Source organism: Pelodiscus sinensis, chromosome 6 (genome assembly GCF_052426305.1).
Source record: "Pelodiscus sinensis isolate ZL-2025 chromosome 6, ASM5242630v1, whole genome shotgun sequence".
In the NCBI taxonomy this organism is placed as follows: Eukaryota; Metazoa; Chordata; order Testudines; family Trionychidae; genus Pelodiscus; species Pelodiscus sinensis.
The window spans coordinates 7037329-7046579 of record NC_143057.1 but is presented as its reverse complement, the minus strand read 5'-3'; the positions used below and the strand labels follow the sequence as shown (position 1 = coordinate 7046579).

At 50.6% G+C, this 9251-nt stretch overlaps 1 protein-coding gene across 2 annotated transcripts; it reads left to right on the top strand.

Annotated features, from left to right (window-relative positions):
- The first annotated feature begins 903 nt into the window (after positions 1 to 903).
- Positions 904 to 6158, top strand: KLF4 (KLF transcription factor 4). Of its 2 annotated transcripts, XM_075931377.2 has the most exons (5): positions 908 to 1444; positions 1549 to 1663; positions 2273 to 3116; positions 3213 to 3377; positions 5073 to 6158. In XM_075931377.2, exons 1-5 carry the CDS (start codon positions 1440 to 1442, stop codon positions 5246 to 5248), a joined length of 1305 nt encoding a protein of 434 aa, XP_075787492.2. In that variant the 5' UTR covers positions 908 to 1439; the 3' UTR covers positions 5249 to 6158. The 2 variants fall into 2 exon arrangements, with proteins under 2 accessions (XP_075787490.2, XP_075787492.2); XM_075931375.2 differs by having other exon boundaries at positions 904 to 1444; positions 2273 to 3377.
- The last annotated feature ends 3093 nt before the right edge of the window (positions 6159 to 9251 follow it).

Sequence of the window (9251 nt, the reverse complement as noted above, 5' to 3'; positions counted from 1 at the left end):
CATCCCTCCCCCTCCCTGCCCCTTCTGCCCTCCCCTGCATCCCCCCACCCCTTTTCCCTTCATCCCTCCCCCTCCCTGCCCCTTCTGCCCTCCCCTGCATCCCCCCACCCCTTTTCCCTTCATCCCTCCCCCTCCCTGCCCCTTCTGCCCTCCCCTGCATCCCCCCACCCCTTTTCCCTTCATCCCTCCCCCTCCCTGCCCCTTCTGCCCTCCCCTGCATCCCCCCACCCCTTTTCCCTTCATCCCTTCCCTGCATCCCCCCACCCCTTTTCCCTTCATCCCTCCCCCTCCCTGCCCCTTCTGCCCTCCCCTGCATCCCCCCACCCCTTTTCCCTTCATCCCTCCCCCTCCCTGCCCCTTCTGCCCTCCCCTGCATCCCCCCCACCCCTTTTCCCTTCATCCCTCCCCCTCCCTGCCCCCTTCCCCTGCATCCCCCCACCCCTCCCTTCATCCCTTCCCTGCATCCCCCCACCCCTTTTCCCTTCATCCCTCCCCCTCCCTGCCCCTTCTGCCCTCCCCTGCATCCCCCCACCCCTTTTCCCTTCATCCCTTCCCTGCATCCCCCCACCCCTTTTGCTTCCCCTGCATCCCCCCCACCCAGTTTCCCTTCCTCCCTGCACCCTTCTCCTTGCACCCCCTTCACCCTGCCCCCTCCCACATCCTCCCCCCCAGCCCCTCCCCTGCCAGGTGCGCGAGGCCCGCGGCGCTGGCCCCCGGGGCAGCCGCTGCCTGGCGGACACCTCCTTGCTGGCGTCAACGCCGCGCGCTGCCAGCCAGCTGCTTTGCTTGCGTCACGGCCCATCCCTTCCCCCTCCTCCCCCCCCCTCCCCTTCCACTCCCCCACGTGTTCCCAGTCCGTTTGTTTTCCTGGTTGCCGCGGCGACGGGGAGGGGGCGGAGCCGGGCGGCAGGAGGGAGCCGCGCGCGGGTGGGGCGGGGGGCGGGGAGCCCGCGGGAGGATGAAGTTATAAGTGGGGCGGCCGGGCCGCGCGCCGTGACAGTTCCGAACGGCGCGAGTGCCCAGCGCTCTGGGGCGCGAGCTCACCCCACCCTCCCCCCGCCCGCGAGGACACGGCGGCGGCGGCTCCTGCAACCCTCCCCTCCTCCCCCCTCCCGCGGATCCCCCATGGCAGCGGCGCGAGCAGGGAATCCCCGGGAACCGTCTCGCGCCGCCTCGCGCCTGCTGCTGCTGCTGCTGCTGCCGCGCTGCTCCTGCTGCCGGGCGGCGGCGGCGGCTGCTGCTGCTGAGCCGCGGCGGGACCGCTGCTAGCCGGGGGTCGCCGGGGGGGGGCAGCCCGGCCCCCCGCTGCCGTTGACGGATCCCGGCCTTGCAGCGGCTGCGTGGCTCTGGTTTTTTGGGGGCGCCACTTTTTTTTTTCTTCCCTGTTTTGCTCCCCCGACACCCGCCGTTGACGCCGCTCCCGGAGCTGGACCCACTTCATGAGGTGCGTTGCTGCCGCCTCGCTCCCCCCCCCCCCCGTGCCCGGGCGGGCTGCGCCCCGCCGCTCCGCGCCCCTCACCGCTGTCCGCTTCTCTTCCCCCCTCCCAGGCAGCCCCCCGGCGAGTTTGACATGGCGCTCAGCGGCACGCTGCTCCCCTCCATCGCCACCTTCGCCGCCGGCCCGGGCCGGGAGAAAGCCCTGCGGCAGGCCGGGGCCAGCAATGTGAGTAGCCCCCTTTGCACGCCCCGTGCACGGGCGCCGCTGTGGTGCAAGTGCCGGGCACGGCGCGTGGCCGCGGGGACGGGCCAGCTGCACGCCCTGCCCGCCGCGCGGGGAGCGGGGCAGCGGCTGCGGGTGGAGGAGACGCGCCTCGCCGGGGCGCCCCCTGCTCTCGGGCAGGCACCGATCCGCCCCCCCCCCCCCCACGCTGGAGTTGCCTAATCGTGGGGTGGCCCCACTCGCGTGTCCGAGCCGTGCTGTGACCCTGCTGGGAGTGGGGGGGTCTCGCGAGGGGGGTGACGCGTGGGGGCCCGTGCAGTGGCTGGGGGGGGGGCCCGTGCAGTGGCTGGGGGGGGCCCGTGCAGTGGCTGGGGGGGCCGTGCAGTGGCTGGGGGGGCCGTGCAATGACTGGGGGGGGGCCCGTGCAGTGGCTGGGGGGGCCGTGCAGTGGCTGGGGGGGGCCCGTGCAATGACTGGGGGGGGCCGTGCAGTGGCTGGGGGGCCGTGCAATGACTGGGGGGGGGCCCGTGCAGTGGCTGGGGGGGGGCCCGTGCAGTGGCTGGGGGTGCTGCCCGGCGGTGCTGATCGGTGCGTGTCTGTTCCTGCCCGCAGCGCTGGAGGGAGGAGCTGTCCCAGCTCAAGCGGCTCCCGCCCGTGACGGGGCGGCCCTACGAGCTGCCGGCCGAGCTGGAGAGCCCCGCGGGCGGCCCGCCGCTCATGGCCCGCCGGGAGACGGACGAGCTCCACGAGCTGCTGGACTTCGACTTCATCCTCTCCAACTCGCTCATCCACCAGGAGTCGGCGGCCGCCGCGGCCGTCGTGGTGTCGGCCGCCTCGCCCCCAGCCAGCGCCTGCCCCCCGGCCACCGCTGGCCCCTTCCCCTACCCGCTGCCCCGGGGGGAGACCGGCCTCCTGTACGGCGGCGCCCGGGAGCCCGCCCCGGCCGCCCCCTTCAACCTGGCCGACATCACCGACGTGTCGCCGTCGGGGGGCTTCGTGGCCGAGCTGATGCGGCCGGACTTGGACCCGGTCTACATGCAGCAGCCGCCGCCGCCGCTGGGCAGCCTGCACGGGAAATTCGTTGTCAAGGCCACGGTGAACGTGGGGGACTATAACCACGTCGGGGGAGGCAAGAACAACCCGTCCGCCTCGCCCGCCTGCACGGACAGCCCCGGGGCCCCCTACGGCTCCCTGCCCAGGGGGTGCCCCAAAATCAAGCAGGAGGCGCCTCCCTCGTGCACCATCGCCACGCCACAGCACGAGTTCCCCTTGGGGAGGCCGCTGCCCTCTAGGACTAACCCTTCCTTGGCGCCAGAGGAGATGCTGAACAGCAGGGACTGCCATCCTTCCGCCCAGGGGCTCAGTCACCTGCAGCTGCCCCCCGGCTACCACCCTGCTCCAAACTACCCTCCTTTCCTGCCCGAGCAGCTCCCGCCTAGTGCACTACAGTATCAAGGTCAGTCTCGGTATCTCAGTGGGTCGGGGGACCCCTTACTCCAGCCTCCCTTACTAGCAGGGGGGATGATGCTGACTCCGCCCTCTTCACCTTTAGAGCTGATGCCACCGGGGAGCTGCCTGCCTGAAGAAACCAAGCCAAAGAGGGGACGCCGGTCGTGGCCCAGGAAAAGGACCGCCACGCACACCTGCGACTATGCCGGCTGTGGGAAAACCTACACCAAAAGCTCTCATCTCAAGGCACATCTTAGGACCCACACGGGTAAGGCCCATTCAGGCAGGCTTTGATGGCATGGCCAGCTAAGTCTTAGCAAAGGGTGGGAAAGAGAGGAATCCCTTTCTGGGGTCTTATTAGGGAGGTAAGGGTGTATCCTCCAACTTTTTGTCCAAATGGATGTGTTGGGGGGGGGGGGGGGAAGGGATATAATCTCGCTTTTTAACACAGTTTTAAAACCCAGGTGATTTATGGTTTACCTACTGGATTGGAGGTTATTTCACAGCACAAAATGGCTCACCCATGCTGGGTGTCCGGGTAGTCACAGGGTTTGTTTGCATGTCTATTGCTATACGGCTAATTAATTGGCAGGTAGATGGAAGTTGAGCTGAATTGTGTTGATCTAGATAGCACTGGTGCAGCTATGTGACCGGAGTCTGTGTGCAGGCATCTCTTTAGATTCTACTTCCTTTTCTCCTGACTTAAAACGTTTCCCCTGGTTTTCACTTCCAACTCCAGAGAGTCTATTAACGTGGCTAGGGACATGCCCATTCCAGTGAAATCAATGAAAGATATAGTGCAGTTGCTTGCGAGGGAAACGAGATACTCCCAGAATATTGTTATAATTCCGTGTCGATGACAAGATTGTTAGTCTCCTTTTAAGTTATTTTTCTGATTAATTAGCACTGCGAGAAATCTAGTTTAAGGTTCTTCGACTACCATAGGAATTGAAGTAAAATAATCAATCCATTAACATTCATATTTGAGCTTGATCTCAAAGGTCTGGTTTAATGTGGCCACTAATGAGCCTTTACTGCTGTAGTGGAATTGGTGAAAGTGTTTCTGTTAAATAATTGTTACTTTAGACATGCTCTAAAAGCAGCATATCACGTAGATTTGAATTGAATTATTCAGAATCCCTGAATGAGATACAGCAGTAGGAATTGAATTGAAATGTATTTTGCGAGCTGGGGAGGTAGGGAAGAACCAAGGGATGTCTCAGAGTTTAGAGTGTGAGCTATGGTGCTTATCAAGTCCCAGCTAATGTCATTTTCTCCAGAGATAAATGGTTAAAAGGTTGGGGTTTTTTTTTCCTGGTGTTTTCAGAGTTGGTGGATGCTTTCCAGATTGCTAATGTGCTGAGTCTATAATCTTTAAAATTCCCACTGAAGTCAATATGAGCTTTGCTTTAAAAGGCCATGGGACTGAGCCCTCTAATTTCTTAACATTGCTATTACGAAGTTTCCAGCAGGTTCTTTATTCCTGAAATCTATCATCTAAATCCATTTCATCTGAGCAGTTTCTGGTAGAAATTTGTTTAACACTGTCCTCAAATAGCAAAATGCGCATATATATATATATATATATTCAGGATACTGTTATTTGAGCTTTGTATTCTAAATTCCTGCATGAAAGTCTGGAAATTGTGAGTGTAGTAGTTAAAAGGTTTCAATAAAATGAGCCATATAATCATACTGTCATGCAAAGAATAGATTCTTTGCCCTTTGTCTGATTTTAGCATTTTTGTTGATAGATATCAATAAGGCTTTTTCCAGTAACTTTTATATCTTATTTTCTTTAACAAAAACATTAATTTTTCCATAAGTTACCAAATGTAAATTAAACATTGAAGGAAGATGTTACTAGAAGGCTGGAATGTTAAACGTACTGGAACATACTAACGTACATGTCTGCAGAGAAACATGTACTTAATTGATGTGGTTTGTTTTTGGTTTTTTTAAGGAGAAAAACCATACCACTGTGACTGGGAGGGCTGTGGATGGAAATTTGCCCGCTCTGATGAACTTACCCGTCACTACAGGAAACACACGGGCCACCGCCCTTTCCAGTGTCAGAGATGTGACAGAGCATTTTCCAGGTCAGATCACCTAGCCTTACATATGAAGAGGCACTTTTAATCAGAAGTAGTGGATCTTTCCCGTACTGCCATAAGAGATTCAGTATTCACAGCACAGACTGTCTTCCACAAGAGGGAGGAGCCCAGTTAAAGCACTACAAGGAATCATGGTGAAGTCTTCCAAAGAGTGGAAATAATCAAATGCAAATGTTGGAACTCTTCTTCTTCTTCTTTTTTTTTTTAATTATAAATTAAAGAAAAACATTGGGGTCAATGACTGGATCTTCTATCATTCCATTTCTAAATCCAACTTGAATATTTCTGGACTACAAAATGCCAAGGAGTGACTGGAAGTCAAGGATATCAGGGTTAAATAGACTGCTTGTCGGGTGGGGAGGGGAGATTTACATTCCCTTAAATCTTGTTTCAATGCAATATGAGATGTAAAAGTCATCTTGTCTTTTTTTTCCTTCTAAAAGCCATTATTATGTTAAAAGAGGAGGAAGAAATTCAGGTACAGAATTATGTTTAAAAGCCTATTTCATGGTGCTTAGTGACTGTTGGTTCTAAAGGTACCAAAAACAGGAAGCCAAAGTTCTCAAACTGCTGCATATCTGACAAGGAAATACTTTTGTCTTCCGATCTACGATTATGACCTAAGTCAGGTAATTAAACCTGATTTATTTCTTTTCTTTTTTCTTAAGAAAAAAATTTATGCAGACAGTCTATAATGCACTGTGGTTTCGATGTGCAATAAATTGTACAATGGTTTATTCCCAAATATGCCTTAAGCAGAACAAATGTTTTCTATATAGTTCTTTACATAATAAATATGTAATATAAATTTAAACAAACTTCTATTTTGTATATTTGTAAACTACGAAGTAAAAATGAACATTTTGTTGGAGTTTGTATTTTGCATATTCAAGTTGAAAATAAGTTTTAAATAAACCTATAATATTTTATCTGAATGGCTTTTCCACTTTTTTTCTTCTATGCATTTGTGTCTAAAGACACCTTGCTTTTAAATGTGCATGAATGGCTCCGTGCTGCAATACCTTACTTGTACAAAAGTGTATAGGGCCAGACCACAAGATTAGGCTCATGCATTTCCAGTACCATTATGAAGCTTTGTCTTAAAAAAAATGCACTGAAAACTGCTTGTTCTGAATATCGAGTCCTTGTTCACCTCTCTCCTCTGCACATGGGAAGCACACGTCTCAGTTTTAAACTATGGTTCTTTGAATTACTCATGGTTAGAGCATAACCAACTAAAGTGTCTCAGATTGGTGGATTACAATCAAAACCCCTTAATCTTCAGCTACCAGATGTCTTTCCGTGTTTTGGTACTGAGCAAATACATAGTATTTATGTCTTGAGTGCAACACCCATATGAATACCTGATCTGCGATTTTTACAGTTTATTTCAGCTTCTGTTCCTGTAAAGTTATGTAGAGAAGCTGGTATGCTAACTTTTTCATACTGCTGAAAAATCAGCCATATGTTAGTAATAAACTTGGGGCATTGTGTATGTAGTTTTTTGGCATTACATGGAGTAGTGTAATTTCACATGCATGGAAAACTCATGATTTGAGAACTTTGAGTGTTCAGGGAACACAGGTGTGCATGGCTCAAGTCAGTTCCCAAAAGCTCAGTTAAGCCATATTGATTCTTCTGCACTGAACTCAATGAGCTGTGAATGCTAGGCATTAATATTAAACTCCACTTCAGAATCTACAAGGTCAGTGGTTACAACTAAAGTGCTTAACCCTGAAAATACTTTAACATCCCTTTTTCACTGCTATTGCAGTAAATAGAACTAGTTGCATGAATAAGCTATTTTTATTGCAGGGCGAAGGCCCCCTTTGTGGTTGGTGCCATATAAATACATAACAATAAGACGCACTTGTGATCGGTGTTGGCAAGACCAGGCCCAAAATTGGGACTTTCTGCAAAAAGAAGAAACAATGTCTTACTCTGGTTTTAAAATGTAATTTAGGTATAAAGTAGGACATGGAAAATAAGTACAGGCTGAACCTCTCTAGTCTGGCATTCTCTGGTCTGGCAACATCCGTGATCCGGCATGATTTTAGTTAGCAGGATGTTCACTTACCATGGGTGTGGTCAAGTTGCCTATAGTCTCATACAGTTTGTTTACAGCCATCAGTCTCGGCGCTCAGTGTTCTGTGCTGTTATTTAGCTCTAATTTACCTTTTAAGAGCCCAGGAAGTAGTGGAAGTGTTGGTAATGCTGCTAGACAATATTGACCTCCTGTGGTTCAGCAAATTCTCTGGTTCAGCCCCAGTCAGGTCCCGAGGGTGCCGGACTAGAGAGGTTCAATCTGTATTAGTGTTAATGTCAGTTTATATTTTGTAGTTTGTCTAAACTAGTAATATCAACTTGGTTTTTTTTCTTTCCAGTCTGTCTCAAGAATGCTATTGGATTTCACATTTGGAGGTGTTCTTTCTTTGTGTGACTGCTCACATCTTTTACTAAGTCTGTACTTTATTGATTATGTGCATTCTTGTTCAATTGAAAGGTGCCTGGACTGATTTGGCTTACAGGTAAAAGGGCAGTGAAAGGACGAGTGTGTCCTCTTTGATTTGCAAATTACCAAATAGACCAAGGTAAACTAAAGCTTGGAGTTGCATTTTGGTCTGCAGGATTTTTAAAGTTTAAAATACTTAACATAGTAATTGTTTCTGATCTCAAATATTCATGCTGCCGTGGGGGGATTATCAAATGTCAAACTGTTCAACATGTATGAACCTGGGAAGTGTTCCTGCATTGTTCATGTGCACTTACCAATGTAGCCTCTTGCAACTCTGTAGATAACATGGATGTACAGATAACTTGACTGTGAATCAGAATGTTCCACTTCTGAATCAAGTACATCTACCTTCAGTCGCTCTCAAAATCAAACTCCAGGAAAACATTCATAGATAAGTCTTAAGTGTTTTGAATGTTATGAACACTTTCTTGAAAAAGTCTATGCACTTCATAAAAATAGTAAAGGTGCCCTATCATTTGGAGACACGGAGTTCTTAAAGTGAACTTTATTTTTCCTTTGCTTTGAACTTTATAGTTGCTCAAAAAATAACATTCCAAAAATGGGGCTTTGTTCTCTCCCTCCCCCATGCAAACATTTTCCCTATAGGGCCCTGCTTCTCGCATCTATTATGACTTTCTCTCAAAAGCTAAATGCAAATGAAAGCTGCTCACTGAAATATTCTTAAATACCTTTTTAAACTGCTCCAAAACAGTACTGCGTATATGTCTGGGGATGCTGCCAACTCGCAAGTTTTCGCTGGATGTGACACAGCCTGTGCTTCTCATCCTTGGTTTTTGGGGGGGTTTGTTGGGGTTTTTTGGGGGGAGGTTGTTTATTTTGGAGAGCTCCAGGGAAATACTGAACTAGCAATTCTGCCAGTTGTATTTTGATAGACAGGTGTAGCTCAAAATAGCATGCGGAGTTAGCCACCTTCCTGCCTGAAGGTGCATTTCACTGAGAACACAAAGGGATCTGGAGGAATAATCAGGCCTACAATAAATACCTCACATAAGGGCTATGCTAAAAGCTCCAAATAATTTTACTGTACAGTACCTTGGAAATAAATCGTATTTAGTCTCCTCTTCAATGTACATCTCTAAGGCTGTAAACAGGGTACTTATGTGGTTAGGCACCTTAAATGTAGGCATCTTAAAAATTGGCCTTTTTTTTTTCTGACGGGAGCTGAGTACCCCATAGCTACCATTCAGTCAAGGCAATTCTTATAAATGCCTAGAGAAAGCACCCAAGTAAAAATTGTGCATAGTCAAATACCAATACAGCTCCTATCAATCCTTGCAGCCCATTGCCCTAAGTGTTCCCTGTACGTCCGTTTGGGGTGTGAAGATGGCAAGATGGCATGTGTGTGTGTCTTAAAGGTGCCATGTGTTCAGAAGTGTCATTTGCATACGAATCTATTCAAGGCGATAGACAGCATTATTTCTCGTGCATCCTGTGTGTGTGTCTCTGTTATGGAGTTCAGTGTGGAAATTTGACGACTTCAAACTACTTCATT